The sequence below is a fragment of the Chelon labrosus genome (assembly GCF_963514085.1).
Source record: "Chelon labrosus genome assembly, chromosome: 3".
NCBI lineage: Eukaryota > Metazoa > Chordata > Actinopteri > Mugiliformes > Mugilidae > Chelon > Chelon labrosus.
The window spans coordinates 762,292-788,828 of record NC_140339.1 but is presented as its reverse complement, the minus strand read 5'-3'; the positions used below and the strand labels follow the sequence as shown (position 1 = coordinate 788,828).

At 43.2% G+C, this 26,537-nt stretch overlaps 1 protein-coding gene across 1 annotated transcript; it reads right to left on the bottom strand.

Annotated features, from left to right (window-relative positions):
• Positions 1-457: 457 nt before the first annotated feature.
• Positions 458-26,004, bottom strand: LOC311486099 (NLR family CARD domain-containing protein 3-like). Its single transcript, XM_084541862.1, has 10 exons — positions 25,474-26,004; positions 23,966-24,580; positions 23,768-23,878; positions 22,463-22,541; positions 22,091-22,319; positions 21,668-21,886; positions 20,101-21,415; positions 14,822-14,995; positions 4,368-4,541; positions 458-3,560 (listed from the first exon to the last, which is right to left on the bottom strand). Exons 2-10 carry the CDS (start codon positions 24,055-24,057, stop codon positions 3,545-3,547), a joined length of 2,409 nt encoding a protein of 802 aa, XP_084397988.1. The 5' UTR covers positions 24,058-24,580; positions 25,474-26,004; the 3' UTR covers positions 458-3,544.
• Between the last annotated feature and the right edge of the window lie 533 nt (positions 26,005-26,537).

The following is a 26,537-nucleotide window of genomic DNA, read 5'->3' as shown; positions in this document are numbered from 1 at the left end:
CTGCCTATGCTCGTTTGACTCTGTACAGTTTCATGGAGAAGGTGCAGAATCCTGAGCGGATTCTGTACTACGACACGGACAGTTTAATCTATACATAGTTCATCATATCTGATTCATTAGTTTCTGAGACCTCTGCTCCTCATCATCAACACCTTCCTCTGTTGGGAACAATTAGAAACTTGTCATCTGCCCCCTGGTGGATTTATCCATGATCTGCAGTCAGTAGCTTTTGGCAGCTGTTTCCAAGATGGCTGCTATCACTCATTCAGTCATTGATGATGATACTGAGATTTCACAAACACTTCACAGTTAAACTGCTTTATTACCAGTACTTTGATATGTATCTATGCTTATAATACTACCATCTTGACTTTGAGCCAGTAGTACTTATATCATTTACACGTTTTGTACTTTTAAACTTACTTTTAACTGCTAATTGTGCTCACTTATGGTTTATCTGGTCTAAAGACCAGCAAAGACACAAGACACGTAAAACATCACCAGCCTTATTCACACATTTAGCAGCTCATTCATTGTTTCCCACTGGTGTGACTTTAAGCTACAGAAATTGCACAGAGCTTAAACTCCTCTGCCATGGTACTAGTGCTTGGTGGTAATTTAAGTTCCATCAATTTTATCATGGCTTTGATTATTTATTTAATTGTGCTTCACTTCCGTTTCTGATATTTTGATCTAAGTTATTTAGAGAAGAGACATGTAGATTCTTCTCACCTGGGTGGACCCCCACACTCAGACCATTAATATATTTGCAGAAGTAAAAAGGCTCTGCTTACCCTCTGTGACGAAGGCCAAACAATGAACAATGAAATACACACTCACATCCAATAATCCCCTTAGTTATGGTAGTGAGTGCACGCACCACTTACAGCACAACCAGATAATACACATTACCACATTTAGTTTGGAGTATACAATTTATTGTCATTTTTGTCATCTCAGTGTTTTCACTGGTTCTCACCAATGTTGATTTCCTTTCTCTGTCCCAGGGATCAACCAGAGCTGTGGCTGAGGCCTGATTAAATATGTTCAAAGATTGCTCTCAGGTGTGCTGCTTGTGGAAGTTACCAACTGAAAGTACACTATATTACCAAAAGTATTCGCTCACCTGCCTTTACTCATTCTATGAACTGAAGTGCCATCCCATTCCTAACTCATAGAATTCAATATGATGTCGGTCCACCTTTTGCAGCTATTACAGCTTCAACTCTTCTGGGAAGACTGTCCACAAGGTTGAGGAGAGTGTTTATAGGAATTTTTGACCATTCTTCCAAAAGCGCATTGGTGAGGTCACACACTGATGTTGGTCGAGAAGGCCTGGCTCTCAGTCTCCGCTCTAATTCATCCCAAAGGTGTTCTATCGGGTTCAGGTCAGGACTCTGTGCAGGCCAGTCAAGTTCATCCACACCAGACTCTGTCATCCACGTCTTTATGGACCTTGCTTTGTGCACTGGTGCACAGTCATGTTGGAAGAGGAAGGGGCCCGCTCCAAACTGTTCCCACAAGGTTGGGAGCATGGAATTGTCCAAAATGTTTTGGTATCCTGAAGCATTCAATGTTCCTTTCACTGGAACTAAGGGGCCAAGCCCAGCTCCTGAAAAACAACCCCATACCATAATTCCTCCTCCACCAAATTTCACAGTTGGCACAATGCAATCTGAAATGTACCGTTCTCCTGGCAACCTCCAAACCCAGACTCGTCCATCAGATTGCCAGATGGAAAAGCGTGATTCATCACTCCAGAGAACGCGTCTCCACTGCTCTAGAGGCCAGTGGCGGCGTGCTTTACACCATTGCATCCGACGCCTTGCATTGCACTTGGTGATGTGTGGCTTGGCTGCAGCTGCTCGGCCATGGAAACCCATTCCATGAAGCTCTCTGCGTACTGTACTTGGGCTAATCTGAAGGTCACATGAAGTTTGTGGCTCTGTAGCAATTGACTGTGCAGAAAGTCGGCGACCTCTTTGCACTATGCGCTTCAGCATCCGCTGACCCCTCTCCGTCACTTTACGTGGCCTACCACTTCGTGGCTGAGTTGCTGTTTTTCCCAAACGCTTCCATTTTGTTATAATAGAGCTGACAGTTGACTGTGGAATATTTAGGAGCGAGGAAATTTCACGACTGGATTTGTTGCACAAGTGGCATCCTATGACAGTTCCACGCTGGAATTCACTGAGCTCCTGAGAGCGGCCCATTCTTTCACAAATGTCTTGTTTCACAGTCTGCATGCCTGAGTGCTTGAATTTATACACCTGGGGCCAGGCCAAGTGATTAGAACACCTGATTCTGATCATTTGAATGGGTGAGCGAATACTTTTGGTAATATAGTGTAGGTCAGGGCTGATTTTTTTGTAGTATGCTAAGTTATGTTGGTTTACGTAAAACTTGTGACTACAGAGAAGCAGAATATGTAATCATCATGGTTGTCTGTAGAAATCATGTTTGTTATTTTATCACATTGAGTTCAGGAGAAGTGAATTGATTTGTGTAGCTAGTGGTTGGTCCAGAGGGAGGGGCTGAAGTTATAAAACTCTGGCCACCAAGGAGGGAGAGGGGGGGTCGGAGGATGATGCTCAAGGTATAGAGGTTTAAATGTTTGCTGAAACAATTTTCAGTTATTTTTCACAATTTTTGTAAATAAAAGTACGCTTATCTTTTGCAACCAAAGCATCTCCTTGATTTTTATTACTTCACTCTGAATATTTGACCCAGTTTTTGTGATCCCCTCTATTTTTGTGGCCACCAGTTCTGGCCAAAATTCGATCAATTAAATGCCCGTAGTGAGAAAGAACACGACATAAAGCCCTTAAAGGTTTTAGAGACTATTAGACATTCAGTTTGAAGGGTTCTATTCATCAAGCACACAAAAACATAAACAGGCAAACCTTCTTAAATTTCTTCTGGGAGATAACTGAATAAACTACTCTGTATAGATTAGTCTGAGAATATGAGTGTACCTTATCTATGAATGACCTGTATTGATCTTTGTGTGGATGGAACTGGACTGTGAGCTTTACAGTCAACAGTTAAATGTTTGAAACTCTTCTACCTGCTGCTCTAGAAACATGTTTTATCTTCAGCCCACAGAGACTCACCACCAGTTCTACAATCAGGAAACACCCAGCATCTCATCTGACAATCTGACAAACCCAAATAAAGCAAATATCTCCTGCTCTAATAAAATAAATATATTGATGAAACAGGAGTAAAAACAATCGTTTCTACAGAGACAAGAGAAGACAGACATTAGAATCTAGTCTGAACAAACATCTACACAACAACAGGAAGGACTGTTGATGCTGGCAGGTTGACATGTGTCTGAATCATTCATGAGGGACTGGACTTGATTTGTTGGAGCTCTGTGAAGAGTTGAAGTGCAGCTCTGTTGATGGTCTTAAATGGAGACCATGTGGATGAAGCTCTCCTCTCCACCTCCCAGTAACATGGTCCAGTCAGAGTCTGCTTCAACCTCTGGATCATCAGGACACAGCTCATCCTCTCACAACACACACCGTCCTGTTTACCATCATGAGTCCTTCCACCTGTAGAGAGGAGGAGAAAGAAGAGAGGAGGTGAAGGAGTGTTTCCAGAGTCTCCCTTCATCATCACATCCAGTAGAAAGAGCAGCAGGGACTTCAGTCCTGTTCAGAGCAGCAGTGGAGCAGCTGTGGAGCTCAGCCAGCTTCCTTTCAGCTTCATGTTAACGTGTTGGAGTGAACACACACAGACCTGCAGAGACTTTTAGCATCAAGTCTGTTTCCTCTGCAGATTTGACTAATAAACTGCTGAGAGTCCTGAACGCTTCATTACTGCACCAACACTTTAGTGATGGATTTACTGCTGCTCCATTTAAACAAAGATCAGCTGACTAATAAACATGGAGGCTGTCATTGAAGAGATCTGATCAAACTAATGACACATGTGATGACTCTGCTCATGGTTACTAAATGTAATGCTGGTTCTGTGATGTGCAGGCTTCAGTCAGACTGATCTCAGAGCTGTGATCAGTTGTTGATCAGATCTGATGAATGACCACCACTGTCTCTATACATCTTGGAAGGCTGTCAGCTGGAATCCAGCTTTATTTCCTGGACACATCAACACAACAACAACAGTCGTCTTCACATCAACTCAAACACATGATCACAACAAGCTTCTGGCTCATCTGATTGGCTGACTGTTGTCTCTCTCTCTGTCTTTCTGTCCAATCCTGAAGCCTGTCTCCATTCTCCTCTCACAGCTTCACTGAGAAGCTGCAGGTTTACAGGAAACACTGGATCTTTGATACTAACTGTGTTTAGGACAATACTGATGAAAGCAGCATGGACTGACTGGAACCCTCTACTCACCTCAGAGTCTCCAGTTTATAGTCTGGACTCTTCACAAGATCAAGAAGCTGCTTCACATCTGAATCCTCCAGGTTGTTTCTCCTCAGGTCCAGATGTTTCAGATGGGAGGGGTTGGACTTCAGAGCTGAGACCAGAGAATCACAGCTGATCTTTGACAACCTGCAGTCCCACAATCTGAATAAAGAATAAAAGATGAAATGATTGATGATCAATCAGATGTGATGAGGTCTGAAATGTGTCCTGATCAATGAGCTGTTCTCTAAAATGAGTAGAGTGACTTTGTCCTTGTGTTATTGTGGATCTTCATCATGTCAGCCTTCTACAGACATCATCCAAACGTCAGCACAACATTCAGACAACTATTCATGTCAACACAGATCAATAAGATGCTGCTGACCTCATTACAGGATCAATATCTCCTCCTCACACATGTTGGACTACAAACTGTTGATTAGTTCTTTGATTCCAGGACCTTCTTCTTCCTGGATTTGGTGTCTCAGGAGGTTTGTGTCATTCAAATGTTAAAGGACAAGTTGACATGTTCAAGTGTGTCTTCCAACAACAGTCACATGTCATATGGACATTACAGAGTTCTTCAGATTCCTGCTGTCCACACTGACTGTGAAGTGGTCTCTTCCTAACACAACTCCACTGTTCAGCTGACACTAATATGAAGCTTCAGCAGTCTGACTGACACTAATCAAAGTTCCTCTTTGAGTTCCTGTCCCTCCACTGCAGCTCAGCAGGAAACACTGTGGAAACACAAAGATACTGACTGGATGTGCTGAAGAACAAGATGAGTTGAAGATCAACTTTACAATCATTCATCCACACAACAACACTGTGGATGTTGTCCTCCATCTTGTCTCATTGGAGCAGTGGTGGCGCCAAGAAGGAGCTAGGTGGTGCTGTAGCTCCCCCTGTAATAGCCATAGCACCCGCCCAGCACCCCCAAGAAATATGTGTGATTTTTTTTTTTATATTTATATTTTAATGTCGTATTTGAATAGTCTTTTTCATGTAGTTTAAATAGGTGAATTAAATAATAATTTAAAAAATATATTTTAGTTTTTAAAAAAACATGAGGCCCGAACAGGTGATCTACTTTGGTCAATGGGCGCAGCGCGCTGTGAACCTGACCTTAACGTATGGCAGCTTATTTGTGATAGCGATCGTTTGGAAATTTAATGTAGAAAAATACACCAAAATGGATCGTTTTTTGCTCCATAAACGTCCACATTCGGAGTCACGACTTGAAGGGGAACGAAACGGAGGAGGTGAAGACAGGAATGGGAAAATCCAGGGAACCATCCATTAGCAACCATCCTCAAGATTGCCCAATACGGCCAGTCCTTCAAAAATATCCCACACGGCAATTTGGGAATCAGCAGAGAAGTTTCAACAAAAGTTGGATGGAGCAGTATTCATGGCTGGAATACAGCGTGGCCAAAGATGCAGCATTTTGTTTTGCGTGTAGGCATTTCCTGAAACGAGGGCACGGATTTCATTTAGAGCCAACATTTACCAGCAACGGATTTAACAACTGGCGGAAAGCGTCAGCGTCTCTGAAGAGCCATCATGAAAGTATGGGGCACAAATCTGCTATGGAAGGATGGAGCAAGTTCAAGCTAAAAGAGACAAGCGGATCTAAAATAGCAAACATGCTTGATAGGGGACATCTATGGAAAACAGAAAATACATGAAAGCTGTGGTGGAGAGCCGACGCTTCACAGCCTGCCAGGGGATCGCACAGCGAGGCCACAGAGAAGGTGAGGAGTCTCATAACTTGGGAAACTTTCGTGAGTTGCTGCATGTCATTGCTAAGTTTGATCCAACAGTGGACAAGAAGTTAGCTACTAACCCATCAAACGCCAAATCCACTCACCATGATATTTAATATGAGATATTTGCTGTAATGGCAGAAATGATAAGAAAGAAGATCAGTGATGACGAGTGCTTTGCTGTTTTGGTGGATGAGAGTAAAGATAAAGTAAAAAGGAGCAGATTTCTGTTATCGTGTGGTATTTGCAGCCAGAGTCAGGGGAAGTGCATGAGGAGTTTTTGCATTTCACTGCTGCAGATGGATTGGATGCAGACTCTCTGCTAGCCAGCATCAAACACACACTCAGTCAGTGTAATATTGATATACATCGCTGTGTCAGTCAATACTATGATGGAGCATCTGTGATGTCAGGATGTAATAATGGTGGGCAGGAAACATTCAGAACGGAGGTGCCACAAGCATCTATATACATTGCCATGCACACAAGCTACAGTTAGTGTTAGTGGACTGTGAACATAATGTCAGCGCTGCAGCAGAGTTTTTTGAGACACTCCAAATGCTCTACAAGTTTTTTTTCTGGATCCATGGTGCATGATCTGTTCATGAGAAAACAAAAAGAGCTCGACCCGACAGCACAACGCGTGGAACTCAAGAGACTGTGCGATACTCGCTGGGCTTGCCAGTATAATGCGATCTGCGCCATCAAGAAAACTCTCCTCGCTATCCGAGCCACCCTGCGTGATGTCGTCACTCAGTCAAACCCACATCGGAGGGCAGAAGCAAGAGCCATCAGTGCCATCATCCATGAGAAGTTTGTTTTGCATCTCATCATGTTTGAGGATTTATTTAGAACAACAAAGTTCATGTCAGATCAGCTACAGGACCACAATTTTGACCTCGTTGCAGCAGATGATTTGGCCCAGTCTCTACTTCATGCTCTCACAGAGAAGCACAGACACTAAGTCAGGGTTCATCCACATTATTCATGGTCACATTCAAGCACTTTTAAGGGTCATTATCAATTTTAATCACAACTATGTTTGTTGTATTATGCTGTAAACATCTAAAATGATGTTACATAATAGCAAAACATTTAGAAATTAAAGGAGAAAAAGTTTTATCCAAAAAAAGGGAAGCCACTTGACGTTCTTCAGACACACTTGCACCGAGACTCGTAGAGACTAGTAGTGACTAGTAGAGACCAGTAGAGACTAGTAGAGACGAGTAGTGTAAAACCCAGATCTTTTGAGGGATTCAGATCAGTCTGAGTCACTCACTGACATGAGCCGGGTTTTGCGAGTCACTTGAGTCACTTGACCCAAAATGGCCCTATTGTGAAAGAAAGTGTTTCCAGTACAATCATGAGAGACATAATAAAGCATAGTTACCCGTTATTGCCATTTATCAGTTGTGATACATAATGACTGAAGATCATATCAAGTATCTTACATAAGCCTAAACCTGAAGCTCAAAATTAAACTGTGCAACAAAAAAAACAAAACAAAACAATGAATGAGAATGATCCCTGAGTCAGTTTAGTTTAATTTCTCTGCCGACCGACTGAGTGGCTGCTGACTCCCTGCTCTCGGTTAAGCAGAGACTCATGAGTAGTGGATCCACTGCAGATTCACTGCAGGCTGAGTGCAGTTAGCGCTGCTTGCTAGTGGTCAAGTCTGGTAGTACGTTTTGTTTCTCTGCCGAGTGAGACATAAGATGTTTGAATGGTGTTGTTTATTGATAAACAGAGCTTGACTAGATACTGGCTAAAGAGAGAATAAACATGCTTGGACTCATGTTGCAGTGAGAACACACAATCAATCGTTTATTGAAGCAGGTGCAGCTTAAATAGGACATCACATGGCATAGTCACATGACAAACACACCTGAGAGGAATCCACAATAATTGGGAGCACACTCATTAGCTAACCAATCAGTTAACACCCCCACTTGCTCACACATTATTCACAATCATTCACATCATTCACATTCAATCACAAGGAAAAACAAAACGAAGAAACATCATGGAAACCAACTGCATTGCATCTTGGCTTGGCTATAACCCAAACAAGAACGTGGAGAAGGTAAGTCGCTTCACTTTTGTAGCTGGTTTAGTCAGTAGGTCAGCAACCATCTGATCTGTTGGGCAATACTCCAAAGACACTTCACCATTGTTTACAGTTGATCTCACAAAATGGTATTTGATATCAATATGCTTACATCTCTGTCTGCTAACAGGATTCTTTGCCAATGCAACTGTACCTTGGTTGTCTTCATAAATCATAGGTACACCATACCGGTCATCATCAAGATGTTCAAGCAGTTGAGTCAAGTACAAACACTCTTGTATAGTGGCAGCCAATGCTATGTACTCAGCCTCACATGTTGACAATGCTACAGTTGGCTGCTTTTTAGTCTTCCAGGAAATCAGAGGACCATTCTTACATAGGCTAAGACAATAACCAGATGTACTACGTCGGTCATTTGCATCACCTGCCCAATCTAGGGCTGGTCGATTTTGGAAAAAATGAGAATCACGATTTTTTTTGGTCAAGATTGAAATCACGATTCTTCAAACGATTCTTTTTGAGTTGGAAAATAAAATGCATTTATTCGGCATTTCGGCAAAAAAAACCAAAAAACAAAAAAAAAACTCACTGTAAACCCCCCAATTTGGGAGAGACCCAGAGGTGAACTGTCCCCCGCGCCCCCCTCCTCTTTCCCTTTCTCACGCACACCTTCTGTGCATGGCACCTTCTCAGAAAGCAGGGGCGCCTGCAGCTGCAGGGGGCGACAATTTGCCAGTTCCCCACACAGATATGACAGATAATAGAAAACCATGTAGTGGCGCAGATGTATTTGTTTATTTATTTATTTTCCAAGTGCTCGTGCCGCCCCCCTTGTGTCATGAAAAAATGCCGCACGGGCGACTGCCCGGTTCGCCCGTGCCTAAAACCGCTACTGGGTGCAGATGTGTTGCCATACAAGAGAACTTGTTTTACCCTTTTTATTGACCAAACGGGACCGCGCTGTTTTCTGAATAAGATGCGTGTTGCAGGTCACCACACATACACACACACACACACACACACACACACACACACACACACACACACACACACACACAGAGCTCGTGGGGCCGCGTTGAATGCTCTGGGGGAGCGACTGAATTGCGCATGCGCGTCTCTTTCAGGAAAAACCTCACAGACAACGGAAAATGGCAAAAGAATCGTTCCAACTCGATTTTATTAATTTGGAGATCATTTGAACCAAGAATCGAAATCGTGATCAAAATTCAATTAATTGCCCAGCCCTAGCCCAATCTGCATCACTGTAAGCCACCAACCTTAACCCTTCATCACATTTCCTGTAACAGAGCATCTTGTCATTTGTGCCTTTCAGATATTTCAGTACATGCTTTACAGTTGTCCACTGCTCTTCTGTTGGCTCGTTGAAATACTGGGACAGTCTGCTAACAACATAACTCAGATCAGGTCTAGTGCATGAGGTTAGGTAGATTAGGCTACCCACTGCCTCTCTGTATTTCCTGGGGTCACTCAGCTTTTCATCACCGCCGGTGTAGTTCAACTTTGGTTCACAAGGTGTCGACCTGGGTTTACAATCTTGCATGTCAAACCTTTCCAGCAGTTTGCCAACATAACTCTGCTGTGACATAGTCACACCCCCATCACACTGGTCAAAAGTGATACCAAGAAAATTCTTCAGTCTGCCCAAATCTTTCATCTGGAATTGCCCACTAAGCATCTCTTTGACAGTTTTTAAAGCTCTCTCATCACTGGCAGCAATAACCAAGTCATCAACCCATATCAATATTATCACTTTCTCATGTTCTGTTTCTCTCTTGTAAACACAATGATCAGCTGGGTTTTGTACAAAGATGTTTTCACTCAGATAGTCATGTAACATTTTGTTCCAGTTTCGACCTGATTGCTTTAGGCCATATAATGATTTATTCAGTTTATACACCATTTTCTCATTTGTCTGAAATTTTACATCATACCCCTCTGGCTGTTCCATGTAAATTTCATAATCAATAGGTGCATGTAGGTAGGCAGTTTTAACATCCATCTGATGAAGGATTAGATCCTCCTGAGCAGCTTTCTGCATTAACACTCTCACACTGGTAAGGTTGGCAGTAGGAGAAAAGGTTTCTCCATAGTCTACACCCATCTCCTGACTATACCCCTTGGCGACATAGCGGGCCTTATACTTATCAGATCCATCCGCATTGGTTTTGATAGCATACACCCATCTACCCCCCACTGCTTTCTTGCCCTCAGGTAGGGTGGTCAGAGTAAATGTGTTGTTATCCCTCAGTGATTTCATCTCCTCATCCATTGCATCTACCCATTCTCTTGAGTTGGATGAAGTCACAGCTTCTCTGAAAGTCTGAGGTACATTGGAAACCATCCTATAACAATAATCAATGCTGATCTGCACCTGATCACTCTCCACCCCATAGAAATCTGGCCTCCTTCTCTCTCTATCAGGGTATCTCCTCTCTCTACTCAGGGTATCTGGAGAATGCGATTCTGGCTTGACCTCAGCTGGCTGTAGGCTTATCTGGCTTGGGCCTAGCCTAGTCTCTGGGATGTCACACTGCTTCGATTTGTCAGGGTCAGGTCTGGTTGTGCTATACTGCACACCAACGTCATCGTCATCAGACACGTCATCAGTCTCCTGTCCCTCAACATTGGACATAAACCTCACCAGTCTATGTTTCATCACCTTTCTACTGTCGGGATAGTAGACCATATAGGCTGGACTGTTCTTGTCATACCCAACGAAGATGCCTTTGTCAGACCTTGAATCTAGCTTCTTCCTGTCCTGTCTATAGGCATAACACACAGTACCAAATGTCTGCATCCTGGACACATTGGGTCTCCTTCCTGTCAGCATAAAGTACGGTGTCTGTCTAGTGCGGTTGTTGAAACATCTATTCCTCACCACTGCTGCTGTCTGGACTGCATACGGCCATAGCTCCTGGGGTAACTGGCTTTCCAAGAGCATACATCTAGCCATGTCAAAAAGGGTTCTCCAGTTACGCTCAGCAGTGTCATTCTGATGTGGTGAGTATGGTGCTGATGTCTCATGTCTGATTCTGTTCCTGCAAAGTAGTGTTTGATAACCCTGTCCAGTAAACTCACTACCATTATCAGACCTGATACATATAACATTCCCATATGGGGATGTGTCAGCTAGGAATCTCTCTGTGGCATCCACTGTGTCACTTTTGTGCTTCAGAAAGTACACAAATACTGCACTTGAATAGTCATCAGTAAAGGAAAGTGCATACCTATACCCTTCTCTCGACTTTGGGTCAATGGGGCCTGCCAAGTCAGTATGTACCAATTCTAAAGGTGACTTGGCTCTCACATCAGGCTTTCTGTTCCTGCTCTGAGTGAATTTACCTTGGATACACACTTCACATTGCATAGACTTGGGTGCTTTACCCTTGATTGACATACCATCCACAACATTCTCTAACTTCTGAATATCATTAAAATTGCAGTGTCCCAAAATCTCATGCCACGTCTGAATATCATGACAAACCATACATTGATCATCACAGTCATTGTTCACTGGCACAGTAGGCAAATAGAACAGTCTGTTATGTTCATGAATGAGAAAACGTGTACCGTCTTTGTACTGCAGGACGTCTTCACCTTCCTTGAAGATCACTGTTGCCCCACTGGAAGTTGCAGATCTCACGGAGAAGATGTCTTGGGGATAGGAGGGGATGTGCAGTGCCTGCTTCAGTGTAGTACTGAGGTGCCGCCCCCTGCTGTCGACCAGACACACCTCTGCGTCTCCTCTGCGCTCCGCGACCCCCTTGTACCTTGTGCCATCGGCCAGTTCCACGCAGTGCGTCTCGGCCTGGAATCGGTCGTCGAAGCTCTTGAACTTGGCCAGGTCTGTGATGATATGTGATGTTGCACCGGTGTCCACCATCAGCCCCTTTCTGATGACACCGCTCCCTGGCTGACGATCACTGGTCACCAGCTTGAAGGCAAAGGTGTTGTCTGTCTCCTCATACACCCCGCGTGCTTTGTCCTGCTGCTGCTGTTTCCATCCTCCTCGCCGTGTGGTACTCTTGCCCTGGCTGTACCACTGTTGACCACGCTGACACTGTCTTGCCTTGTGTCCTCTCTGTCCACAACGGAAACACTCAATGTCCCCGCTCTCAGTGCCCCTCACCCTTGCACTGGCCTTCCTTGGATGCGCCCAGGCCCCCATGACGTTGTCTTCGGCCACAGCTGTCCGCATACCTTCAGTGTTCTCATAACTCCGCAATTTTGTCTTAAAATCTGCAAAAGAGAGAGTCTCATCCCTTTGAGTGACAAAAATGGAAAAAGGCTTGAATGATTCTGGCAGCCCCTTCAAAACCATTGCAACTAATAGTCCATCACTCAAGACTTCTCCAGCATTCCTCAGCGCTGTGATTGAGGTCTCAGCACGTATGACATAGTCAGTCACACTCTCACCTCTCATCATTCGCAGGGAAGTCAATTCTGTGTAGAGACTCACAATGCGGGGCTTACTCTTGCCAGCATAATAGTCCCGCAAGATCTTGAGTGCTCCACGGCCGTCATCCGCAGACTCTCGCATGACCAGGGACAAACTTTTGTCATCGAGGAATTGGATCAGTTCAGCATATGCGTCAGCGTTCTTTGCTGTGTCCTCAGCCCGTGCTTCTGCATTCGCACCCACGGCGGGCCCTTTCAAAATTGTGTCCTTCAATTTCTGCAACCGCAAATGGCCCAAAAACTTTGTCTCCCACAGTTCATAGTTCTTTTCGTCTCCGTCAAACACAAGACGAGACCAACGTGAACTTATCCTTTTGCTCATGGTGCTGGCACTTCAAAACTTGAGACAAATTCAAAATGCGCAAACTGTCTTGCTACTCACGCCATATCTGCACAAACATCAACGCATCTGGGCCCATAACCTGATAAACAGAGCTTGACTAGATACTGGCTAAAGAGAGAATAAACATGCTTGGACTCATGTTGCAGTGAGAACACACAATCAATCGTTTATTGAAGCAGGTGCAGCTTAAATAGGACATCACATGGCATAGTCACATGACAAACACACCTGAGAGGAATCCACAATAATTGGGAACACACTCATTAGCTAACCAGTCAGTTAACATTTATTGATTATATATCAATCAAATGTGGCAGGACTCAACTGAGCCGGTTCAATAGACTCTAGATTCATGATTCTTGAGTCTTCTTTGGAGGCCAGTTCAATGAACCGGATCCTGAATCTTTTTTCCACCGCTAATCTCCACATACGGTTCTCTTAGTGATTTTATTTATTCTGGTGATAAGCAAACTATCCAGTCTGATCCCAATCATGTAAAAGACACAGAGTTATAATGTCAAGCACTGAAACTAAAATCCAAGCACTTTTCAGGCCTTGAAAACACAACATTGAAATTCAAGCATTTTCAAGGATTTCAAGCACCCGTACGAACCCTGCTAAGTGGGAAGAACAACAAGCAGAGAGACTATGTGCAAACACCGGCACAACACATAGTTCACGCCAGAAAAGGCAGACCCAGAAAACTCGACACCTGGAGGGTTTTATTGTCGAGGCCCCGATAGAGAGAACACAGACAGAGAACACAGATGACATGAAAACGCACTCTTTCTATCCAGTGTGCCAACTCTCAGCCCAAAACACACATCGTTTTTGGACAAACAACTTTTCCTGCCCATGGCCCGACACTATGGTGTCAGTGAGGAAAACCTGTCAGCAGAGCTCTACCAGGTGTGGCGGCTTCTGCAAAGGAAGGAAGAACAGGGACATGCCATCCACAGCACACAGGAGTTCCTATCCTTAATGCGGCCATATAAAGATGTATTCATGGACCTATACAAGTTAATATGCATAGCCCTGACACTTCCTGTCACATCAGTGAGCTGTGAACGCAGTACATGAGGAACAGCAGTGGAGACACTAGGACCAGTAATCTGGCACTTTTGGCTATAAACACGGGAGAGAACGAGGACCCTTGACTGCGATAACATCATTGATGCCTTGGCACTCAATCACAACAACAGACATGTTGTTTTGTTGTGAAGACATCTATGGTAAGTGCATGATTTTCCCCTCTGTTGGCTATTACAGATTTAATTAATTTGATGGTTAAAGCACACATCTTGGCTCTTCATAGTTACATCTATGATGCTCCAACAATAGGAACACTGCTGATTCATCATTAGACTAGTGTTGGTAACTGGCTGTGTGATTTCATGATCTGAGCATTTTAGGCCGAAGCGTGCACAGTGTCTGTTGCCTTCTGTTGCTGCTGTTTCCTGCCCTGTTATATTCAGGGCTCGACTGTGTCAGAATTGTGTGAAATATTATTTTAAGAGGTTTACATTGGCAGGCTTATGTATGTTGCATCAATAGCCCTTGTGTTGAATACTTTTACATATATTAGCGGAACGAGTATAGTTAATGTGGGCATGTACGTGTGTGTATATATACCAAGGGTGGCCCAATGCGACCTCCATGATGAAACACTCCTTCATTTAAACTCTTTGAGCTCCTTTTCTATCTGACAGTCCTGACAAGAGAACTCATCTAAACTGGATCTCCATTCTTCAGAAGCCTGAGAAGAAAATAAATGAAAACTGACCTCAGAGTCTCCAATTTACAGTTTGGACTCTCCAGTCCAGCAGACAGATGCTTCACTCCTAAATCCTTCAGGTTGTTATAACTCAGGTCCAGATGTTTCAGATGGGAGGGGTTGGACTTCAGAGCTGAGGCCACGACTTCACAGTCACTCTCTGAGAGTCTACAGTGAACAAGTCTGTCATGAGACAAATAAATAAAATCTGTTATAATGGAAGAAGACATTTCTATGAAGGTGATGTGTTTGATGAGTGGACAGTTGGACACATCCTGTTGGACATGTTGTCTCCACATCAGTGGTTCAGCTCATCTTCTCTGACTGTGTTTGACAGGAAACAATCATTCTCATCATCTCTCTCAGACCGATGAATGGAGACAACACTGAGTTACATTGAGGCTTCCAGACTGTCCACAGTCTGTCAGTGGATCTGATCCCATCATGAGGACATCTGGATGAGACAAACATCTGGACTGTCTTCACTGTTTAATGGACTCTGGATCTTTTGACTGAGTTCAGCTCAGTGAACAGTTCCAGTTGGAAAGATGATCTCTGTTGTGGACCTGCTGCCGTCAGCTTCAGTCCACAAGTGGATCATTTAGTCTTTAGTCCAACACAAATGAAACCCATCAGCTGACAACCTCAGACCTGGACATCATTCAGTATGAACATGGTGAAATATTTCCATGTGGAGGACACAGGACTGGCTCAACTTTAGTTGTTCAGCACAAACACAATGAACAAACCAGGTTGACTTGAGTGACGCTGATCAATCTCTCATGTACCATCATCAGCTATATCTTGTATTTACATCACGGTCATACTCTACATGTACGTTCTAGTCAGATGAATCTATGAAAGATGGAGGTAAATCTGGTTCCTGCTGCTGCTCTCTTCTCTCTCTTTTTCTACTCAGCCTCAAGCAGACTGGTCCCTCCTGTGACCTGGTCCTGCTCAAGGTTTCTGTTAAAAGGTAGTTTTTCTTGCCACCGTCGCCTTTGTGCTTGCTCCGCAGGTTTCAGGCCGGGTTTTGTGAACCATCTTGAGACAATTTGTGTTGTTATTGACAATATATGAATAAAAATGAAATGAATTCTTCTCTAAGAGCAACAGGACAGGAAACAGCTGAGGGGAAGTGAATATAAAGAAAGATATAAAAACAAGATGATGTGAATCGACTTCTCTCCTTAAAATGAAACGTTGAACTCAGTCAATAAAATGCTCCTGTCACGACCTGGCTCATAAGCCATGACAAAAGACAAAGAAATGCGGTATAACACAAAACAAACAGGCCAAAGCCAACAGAACCAAAAACCATATTGGAGTCCAGGTGGAAGATGGGAGAGAGAGAGAATGAGGACTGTGACTGCCTGGTGCTCCCAATTGCCCAAGATTAGCCCCGCCCACTGAGGTACCTGCAGAAACAGAGAAGACAAGACAAGGGAAAACACAAAACAGGCCCGAGTGGCAGGTGGCCGTCACCCCCCCCCCCCCCCCCCCGCCCCTCCATAAGAAGGGATTCCAATCCCGGAATCCAACCAAAATACATAATCAGGACATTACAGCATATCCCAAAAACCAACTAAAGTATATATTTAGAAAATATTCTATGTTTGCCCTATATAGGCTATATGTATATACACCTTTTTTTAATCATACAACCAACTGACCTGATGCACTCATTTACCTCTAGCACTCATCACAACCTTCCTCTCAGCAACCTGGTACCAAGGAAGCACTTTAAGAGAGGAAAGGAAAAAAACAAGGACATAAGGAAATAAACATGCATCAGCAACTAAATTAAACATCGGAAGGTTTAATGATGAGGTGCTCTTGACAACGCGTCCACCACGACATTGTCAGAGCCCTTGATGTACCGAATGTCTAACCAGTATGATTGTAATTGTAATGACCAACGGATTAATCTCTGATTCGGACACTTCAGAGAATTGAGAAAAATTAAAGGGTTATGGTCTGTGTAGACCACCACAGGCACAACACCAGACCCCACGTACACATCAGAATGTGTCAAAGCCCACACCAAGGCTAGCGCTTCTTTCTCAATGGTCGAGTAGTTTAGCTGGTAAGAACTAAACTTCCTCGAAAAGAAGCTAACAGGCTTCGCAACACCGAAGTCATCTTCCTGCTGAAGGACAGAACCTGCACCCACATGACTGGCGTCCACCTGCAGAGAAAACGGGCGATCAAACCGCAGTGCGGCAAAAACTGCAGCGTTGCACATCATTCCCTTTACCTGCTCAAAAGCTTGCTGTCACACGGGAGACCAAACAAAAGTTACCTTCGCCTTTAGCAAGTCAGTGAGGGGTGCTACTACCTCAGAAAAGTTTCTGCAAAAACTTCTGTAATAGCCCACTAACCCAAGGAAACACATGAGCTCCTTTTTTGTGGCCGGGACAGGATAATCTGCAACTGCCTGGACTTTTCCTTGCACTGGACGAACTGAGCCTTGACCAACCACCCAACTCAAGTGCGTTACCGTCGCCCTCATGAACTCACACTTGGCGAGGTTGACTGTGAGACGAACTTCAGCCAAACAGCTGAACAGGGCCCGGACACACTCGAGATGTTGGGACCAGGTGTCAGAAAAAACAACCACATCATTGAGATCAGTGTTAATTTCGTTGACGAAAAATTTTCGTCATAGTTTTAGTCAACGACCTTTTTTTCTCTGACGAAAACTTAGACTTAGACTTAGATAAACTTTATTGATCCACAAGGGAAATTGCTTGGTTACAGTAGCTTAGTTGTCCATAAAAACACATAAAAAAACAAGACGATAACTAAATGCAAAATATGCCCAAAGACTAAAACTATGACGAAAGTTTCGTCATTTTCGTCAACGAATAAAAACGAGACTAAAATATTTGACAAGGACGAAATCCAATCAGAACGACTTTAGATGGTGAAGCTGACTGACAACCAATCAGAACAAACTCTGGAGAGCGGTAAGGCGCTCATTATGGTCGGTAGACTGCTACAAGGGTCATCATATACATGCACTCGCAGTTTTTTATTAACACCGCGATATGTCACAGCCGGGGAGAAAACGGAGGCAAGATATATGGACTCATTTCCAGTTTACCATTACTGAAAACAAGACGCTTTGCAAACTGTGTGGACCTACTATCGCCGGTAAAAACACAACGAACTTGAAACGACACTTGCAAGCGAGTTATACTGAAATCCATACGAAGCTAGTTAGCTCGTTAACTCCAAAATGTATGTCATGGCTATCTACGATATCTACTACTGTGTGCTGTTCAGTGTTTTAAGTTTGTTAAGAGTTGCTACCCTCGCTAGTTTTGGTTTATGAAGTGCAAATACAACTGAGGCCCAAATCGAATTTGGTCAGGTGCAATAACTAGCAACTCTGGTTACGTTAACCATAGACATACACGTACTGTACATACATAGACGCCTCATTGAGCGCTTCTACAAAGTACTATACGCATTTACACATCCACACCCGAACGTATATATTCAGGAAACCGATAGGAACCAAAAACAACGTGTGTAACATTCTGAGTAGTTAATGTTACAGACGTTGTTTTGGTTCCTATCGGTTTCCTGAGTTTCTGTATTTAGATACCTTCTGCAGTGGCATTACAACCAATAGTTTTATTATTGTTTTTGAGAATTGCACTTTATTTTTCCTTTTGTGAAAAAACCACGGTGAGTGTTTTTGAAAAATAAAATACATGTTTTGTATTACAGCCGTTAAATCTGTGTCTGTATTGCATATTCAAACCTTAATACCATTCCATGAGATATTGGTCAACTAAGTCCCCTGTAGATTTAGTCAACTAAAATCTGCTAATGTTTGGTCTACTAAAATTAGACTAAGACTAAGACTAAAAGACTTAAGACTAGACTAAGACTAAAATTTTTATGATATTTAGTCGACTAAAACTAGACTAAGACTAAAAGATTTCAGATGACTAAAACATGACTAAGACTAAATGGTGCGTTATTCAAAAGACTAAGACTAAGACTAAATCAGAATTTGCTGCCAAAATTAACACTGATCGAGATATACTGAACAACCTGCTAAGTCTCCCATTACTATGGTCATAAGTCTCTGAAAAGTCGCAGGGGCATTCCTTAACCCAAAAGGCATAACCTTGTATGATAACAAACCGTTCGGTGTTATAAATGCCGAAATTTCACGCGCACGCTTGGACAAGGGAACCTGCCAGTAGCCCTTTAATAGATCAAATTTACTAACATACTTAGCCTGGCCTACTTGGTCGACACAATCTTCCATGCTTGGCAGGGGAAATGAATCGGATTTTACGGAAATCAGTACAGAATCTGGAGGTGTTATCCGATTTGGGCACTAAAAGACAAGGTGAGGCCCAGCTGGACGATGAGGGCTCAGCAATGCCATGGTCCAACATGTACTGTATTTTGCATTCAAGATATTTACGCTTTTCAGGGTTTACCCTATAAAACCGCTGTCTAACTGGCTGAGCATCGCCTATATCTATATCGTGCTCTATTAAATGTGTCTGAGTGGGAGTACGGGGGAACGGAACAAACAAGGATACGAGCCAATCAACGCTGATAAATCCGTCTGTTTTGACTCTGACAAATGACCCAACAACACACTCAAATTACACAAGGACTCTAAATTCTTCAAACGGCCCTGCAACACAGTGGGATCCAGACATGGCAACCCAGCCTCCACCTCAGCTGCCACAGACTGAGGGGCATGGACAGCAGATACTCTGCCTGCTGAACAAAGTCGGCCTGGATTAGAACCCAGAAGCTTCTGGTTGTGAGGCATCAGTGATGACCACCTCTCCACTGTGCAGCCCCTATGCCAGTACTTGTATATTTTTATTCTATTTTATTTTATTATTTATCTTTTATACTCTACACTTTCTGATATTTGATTTATTTATATATTTTTTCTTTTTGCTGCTCTTTTGTATGCTGTTGTAAACTGCAATTTCCCCATAGCGGGACACATAAAGGTTTTCTTAACTTTAATTTAAGGTTCTGGTTTTAATGAAAAGGCCTCAGAGGCTGCTTCAGCTAAACTAACTTACTGATGGAGAGAATAATAAGACGGAGAAATAGAAAGAACAGAGTCAATAACTAGAAGAACAGCTTTAAACAGCTGGAGAACATCTGGGACTAAATACAACTGACTGTGATGTTTGCAGTCAACAAGTGGAACACTGTTTGAAGAAGAATGAGAACGTCTGAAGAACTAAACTACTAATCTCCACTGATTGATTCTGTTAATGATCAGGACCCACTCAGCCTTTCTGCAGTTCCTCACAGCTGGGATCAGTCTCCATCGTCCCTCCCATGATGTGTTGTACTTCCTCAGGTTCAACTCATCCAGAACCTCCTCTGACATCTGCAGCATGTAGGCCAGAGCTGAGCAGTGGATCTCAGAGAGTTCCTTCTCTGATCTGTTCTCTGGCTTCAGGAACTCTTGGATCTCCTGATGAACTGAGAGGTCGTTCATCTCCATCAGACAGTGGAAGATGTTGATGCTTCTGTCAGGAGAGATTTTACGAGTGTTCATCTTCTTCAGGTTGTTGATGGTTCTCTGGATGATTTCTGGACTGTTCTCTGTCTGACCCAGCAGACCTCCTAAGAGTCTCTGGTTGGACTCCAGAGAGAGGCCATGAAGGAAGCGAACTAACAGGTCCAGGTGACCATTTTTACTCTCCAGGGATTTAATCATGACTCTGTTCAGAAATTCATCCAGAGGTGAGTTATTGTAGTTTCTTCCCAGGAAGTCCTCCAGCACCTCTGTCTTCCTGTTGGTGTAACAGTGGATCATGTAGACTGCAGCCAGAAACTCCTGAACGCTCAGATGGACGAAGCAGAACACCTTGTCCTGGTACAGTCCTCTCTCCTCTTTAAAGATCTGTGTCAACACTCCTGAGTACACTGAGGCTGCTCTGATATGGATGCCACACTCTGTCAGGTCTGATTCATAGAAGATCAGGTTTCCTTTCAGCAGCTGATCAAAAGCCAGTTTTCCCAGAGACTCAATCATCTTCCTGCTCTCTGGACTCCAGTGTGGATCTGTCTCAGCTCCTCCATCATACTTGACCTTCTTGACTTTGGTCTGAACCACCAGGAAGTGGATGTACATCTCAGTCAGGGTCTTGGGCAGCTCTCCTCCCTCTCTGGTTTCCAACACATCCTCCAGAACTGTAGCAGTGATCCAGCAGAAGACTGGGATGTGACACATGATGTGGAGGCTTCGTGATGTCTTGATGTGGGAGATGATCCTCCTGGCCTGCTCCTCATCTCTGAATCTCTTCCTGAAGTACTCCTCCTTCTGGGGGTCAGTGAACCCTCTGACCTCTGTCACCATGTCAACACACTCAGGAGGGATCTGATTGGCTGCTGCAGGTCGTGTGGTTATCCAGAGGCGAGCAGAGGGAAGCAGTTTCCCCCTGATGAGGTTTGTCAGCAGCACATCCACTGAGGTGGACTCTGTAACATCAGTCAGGATCTCAGTGTTGTGGAAGTCCAGAGGAAGTCGACACTCATCCAGACCGTCAAAGATGAACACAACCTGGAACTCTTCAAAGCTGCAGATTCCTGCTTCTTTGGTTTCAGTAAAGAAGTGATGAACAAGTTCCACCAAGCTGAACTTTCTCTCTTTCAACACATTCAGCTCTCTGAAAGTCAATGGAAATATGAAGAGGATGTCCTGGTTGGCTTTGTCTTCAGCCCAGTCCAGAGTGAACTTCTGTGTTAAGACTGTTTTCCCAATGCCAGCCACTCCCTTTGTCATCACTCTTCTGATTGGTCCATGTCTTCCAGGTGAGGCTTTAAAGAGGTCTTCTTGTCTGATGCTTGTTTCTGGTCTGTGTGGTTTCCTGGATGCTGTTTCAATCTGTCTGAACTCATGTTCATCATTGACCTCTGCAGTCCCTCCCTCTGTGATGTAGAGCTCTGTGTAGATCTCATTCAGAAGGCTTGAGTTTCCTGCTTTAGCAATCCCCTCAAACACACACTGGAACTTCTCCTTCAGAGCAGATTTAACTTTACGTCCACAAACTGCAGCTCCAAGTCCTGAATGAACAAATGAGAAAGAAAATACGGAGACAGAAAATCTGAGGATCTAAACATTACAGTGTGTCTTTAGTTTTTCTTCATCCATCAGTTTGATACATTAATAAGTAGAGGACCAGATGTTTGCATCATATTAACAGTTAGGAAACATAACCTTCCTCCATTTCCTCTTTCCATCAAGTTAAAGCTGTTAAATCCTCTTACTGCTCTGCAGACAGTCAGCCAGCTCCTCCTGCTTCATTCTCCTCAGGAAGTTCATTGTGATCTTCACAAATAAATCTCTGCTGCTCCTCCTCTGCTCTTCATCCTCACCCTCCAACACCTCCTCATCCTCCCTCTGACTCGCTGAGCATTCTGGGTAATCTGGACTCAGAACCTTCTGGATCTTCTTCAGCTCGTTCTTCACAAAACTGATGATGTTCTCCTCCAGCAGCTGGAACAGAAGGAGAACCTGAACATTTAATTTAAACCTGGAGGAACTCATGATTCATCAGTCAGTCTGAAGGCAGACAGCATGATCTAATGATGATTCAGCCTTTCATCTGTTGTGAGAAGTCAGTTTGTACATGAACAGACCGTAAATATGGAGTCCAGGTCTGGTTGATGTTTCTGTGTAGACTGACCACCAGGAACCTCTGAGCTCTGCTCCAGAACCCTGTGGAGAAAACATCATAGAACATGATTCTGTACATGCCTTATTGAAAGTGATGAGTCAGGTAACTATGTCACCATGTGGGTCTAATTTCAAATCAACGCTGAATTATCTAGTATACCTGGTCATGTTCATACTGATTCAGCACCCTTCAGTAATAAATTCTTACATTAACCAACTTATAAAGGGTAAACACATTCCCAGCATTTATTTTCTGCAGTAGATATTTTTGTCCAGTGGCAGCAGAATTGATCTATAAAGATGGAGACAGTGTCAGCGCTTGAGATGAAGAGTAGAACAAGGAAGGTGTAGCAAGGTGAAGCAGAAAGGAAGTAAAACTATGTAGAGTATATCATCTCATCTTAAGTAACAAGTACTGACTGGTCAAAGGTTGAAGAAGATTTAATGATTGTGAATCCTCTCTTTCTCAGGTGAATGACGGTAGAATATTTGTTCCTGTTTAGGAAATCACAGATGGAGACACCACAGGCCGACAGAGGACTTGTTCCAGAAGAGTGGTGGATGCACAGCTCATGCTGAGGAGGATCTCCTGAGAGATGGAACCCACCATCACATTGTTCAGATAAGAACAGAGATCTCCTTTCTCAACATTCAGAGGAAGAAACATACAACCCAGGTTTATTCATCGTCATTTGATTTTTGTTTTTATTTCTCCTGAACCTGAATGTTGAAAGGCCACTGAGTTTCCTAACTTAAAGGAGCAGTGCAAAAGAAAGAACTGAACTAACAACATAACTATTTTAAATTCCTTTGAACTAAAAGGTTCCCTATGAAAAGAGAACTGTTCTGTGTTTAGTGTTACTTCTTTTTGAAAGACAGCTATTTATTCTGAGTAGATTAAGAAGATCATCTGGGGCCTCATGTACAAATAGTTTGAATCTGAAGAATCTGTTACCAGGTTTGCTTCCACAATATTTTCCTAGTGTTGTAAACCCTAATATTATGTGGTGGGTAGATAGTGATTACAAAATGGTTGAATTGGTTCTCCTCAAGCCAAAGATTAAAAAGAACAGGGTACTGAGTTTCCTAACTTAAGCACAGATAAACATAAAAACTGAATTGATCTAACAAAGTAATAAAATATACTTTGAATTCTTTTTTTACTAAAGTGGTCTCCATGTACATAGGTGCTCTAGTGTTTTCATTCCTCTACAACTCTTTGATCATTGAACTTTCTTCATAGTGTGTTATGGAAGTCATTACAGTACCTTCTATCAGCAGGTTGTTCATCTTTAAAATTAATTTTGCGACCCTTAGACCAATCAGTCTTCAAGGAGACACAGCTGTGTTCAGGAGAGTCTGGTCTCTGCTGCTGCATCCTGATACAAACAAATGAGTTGAGAGTAGAAAACAGTGAATAATGAGCTCTGACATAGAGAAGAGTTGGTCAGAGATGGTCCTCTCACCTCAGAGCTTCAGTCTGGATCTCATGTTCTCTACACAGAGTGGTTTTAGAGGGAGGGACTCCTGTCTCCTGTCTGTCCTCAGTCTGATCCATCACCTGCTGAGAGAGCTGCACTCAGTCATGACAACAAACGTTACCTCAACAAACACAGGGTTTACATTCATCTCTTTAACACGTCAGAAATACAGTAGAAAGAAGTGAAGCTGCTGAACGTTCTATCAGACTCTGTCACTGTGCTGCTTTCACTTTAGTCTGGAAGGTGATTGTGTTTCTGATAAATCTGTCATGTTTGATCCAATATGTCCAACCAGTTCTGACACTACTTTCATTGTTTAACCACATGAACACGATGTGAACACAGTGACAATCCAACTGTAGCTGGTTCACTCTGAGAACCACTAACAGTAAAACATGCTAATCTTTTTAAACCAATACTTTGAGATAAAACTCTTCTAAAATATCTGAAGGATTAAATAACGTTGTGAGAGAAAACACAGACGTTACTGTCAAGTCAAACACAATGTGACACAAAGTTCATCAGACAGATTTCTCTGCTGGGATTCTCACCTGCAGAACTTGAGGAACTTTCAGTCACGTTCCACCTTCATGTGTGGAGCTGTTGGAGAAAAGAAGACTTTCTTTCAGTAGTCCTGGAGTCTGTGTTCATTTGATCTGAAGTCACATCCTCATAACTTCAGACTAAAAACATCAGAGTGACGTCAAAAGCAGTCTGACCTGAAAGCCCACATCACAACATGGAGTTCCATCTGTCCACTAGATGGAGCTAACTGACCTTCTAAACTCTGGGACAGTATCACAGTCACATGAACACATTCTAGATCCTCCACTGATGCTGCTGTACAGTACAAACACTCTTCAACTAGACTTTAATGAGAGAGAGTAGAGGACAGGAGCTCAGTGCATCATGGGAAGTCTCCCAGCAGCCTGGACCTATAGCAGCACAACTAAGGGATGGTTCAGGGTCACCTGTTACAGGAACCTTCATAGTAGAGAGAATGTCTGATTATGTTACAGGCCTCAAGACGACTCACCTGTTCACACAAGATATATATATATATATATATATGAGAGGCAGGAGTCATCAGCTGTGTTCCTCATAGCAGCTTGTTAACTGTCCTTATTAAACAGAACTCACCATTCTTCTTCATGTGATCAGTTTCTCTATTTCTTATGTCATTCTCTTAACATGCTTCATGCTTCACCACAAACTAAATGATAACTGCTCATATATTCCCACAACATAATGAAAACACAAAACATGTTTGAGTCCTTAAAGTCACATTTCTAATCAGCTAAATCCTGTTCTACTCGTGCTTTTAACACCTTTAACTTCTATTGTGTAGCTTCTACTATGCTACTGCCTGTTTGAACTTTTCAACACTTCTTTCATATAGAAACAATAATGTAAAGCACATATCAACATCCCCTTTAACCTGGATGAGTATGAGCATTCACATTCACACATTCACCCACTCTCACCCAACTCACCCAGCTAGACTTCATCCTTAACTTGGTAATCGTTGTCTCTCCCATAAAATGAAATGAAAATAAATGCCCAGGAGCCACAGAACAAACATGGACAGACCGCCATGTTCTACTGTTGTTCTCTAAGAGAGAAAGTGAAACTTGTTCCATTGTGTCTGTCACAGTTTACAACCTAGTTCCTCCATCAACAGACTTCACTCATATATCCAAAAGAGTTTGAACAGTCCTTAGACATGATTTGTGCTCATCTGACTCACTTTACTAACCTGTTTACTGCTCATGTGACGAGACGTGTCGAGGCTTTGAAGCGTGTTCTGAACAGGTGGCAACATCCGGGTCTGAAGATTGAAGCCAATGCGGAAGTGTAATAAACTGCAGTTCATGGAGTGACCGCTAGAGGCTCCAACAGGGAGCAGATCCCCATAGACCCCCATGTTAAAATGCCCAACTTTACAGCAATATTAAACATGTTTACAGCCTGGTACAAGAAACGGTTTTAGTCTCAATGTCTTATTTCACTATTCATGACAACTGTACGGGGGGTGAAGTTTTTTCTAACACGTTCGTTTATTTTTAATTAAGGTTTAAATTTCTGCATAATTAAGAGCGTTCCCGCCTTGAGTGACAGGTGACGTATGGGCGTGGCAGAATCAACGTCATAGATTGCATAGAAAGACACATTTGGACAGGAGGGGCCAAGATGGCTGCCGAGTAGGTTCACTCTCGCTGAGCTCCTGCACCAAACTTTACTAGACGGTGAAAAAACGAGGAAACTCCAGTTAAAGTGACTTCTTTGACAACTGAAAGCCGTTTAATGCCGAACCGGGACAGGAAAAGATCTCATAACAACAAAGCCTTCTCTTCCGAGACTCACCCAGGTAACATGCTAATAGCCTCGTGTCACGACTATACTAACGTTAGTCCCGTGCCACCAGTGACTGTTACCATGGCGACAGACGAAGATTTTCCGCCGCTACCTGTGACTCCCTGCAAATCCCCAACTGCCAAAAAAGCGCTGTATAACCCCGAACAGTGTTCCACCTCCCCAGACAACGCCATTATCTCTA

Coding starts and splice junctions, on each gene's coding strand:
- LOC311486099 (XM_084541862.1), bottom strand. CDS start 24,057: ATGGATCAGACTGAGGACAGACAGGAGACAGGAGTCCCTCCCTCTAAA. Junction 22,542..23,767: donor GAACAACCTGCTGATAGAAG/GTACTGTAATGA, acceptor TTTTCTCCACAG/GGTTCTGGAGCAGAGCTCAG. Junction 14,996..20,100: donor AGGAACTGCAGAAAGGCTGA/GTGGGTCCTGAT, acceptor GTCTCATGACAG/ACTTGTTCACTGTAGACTCT.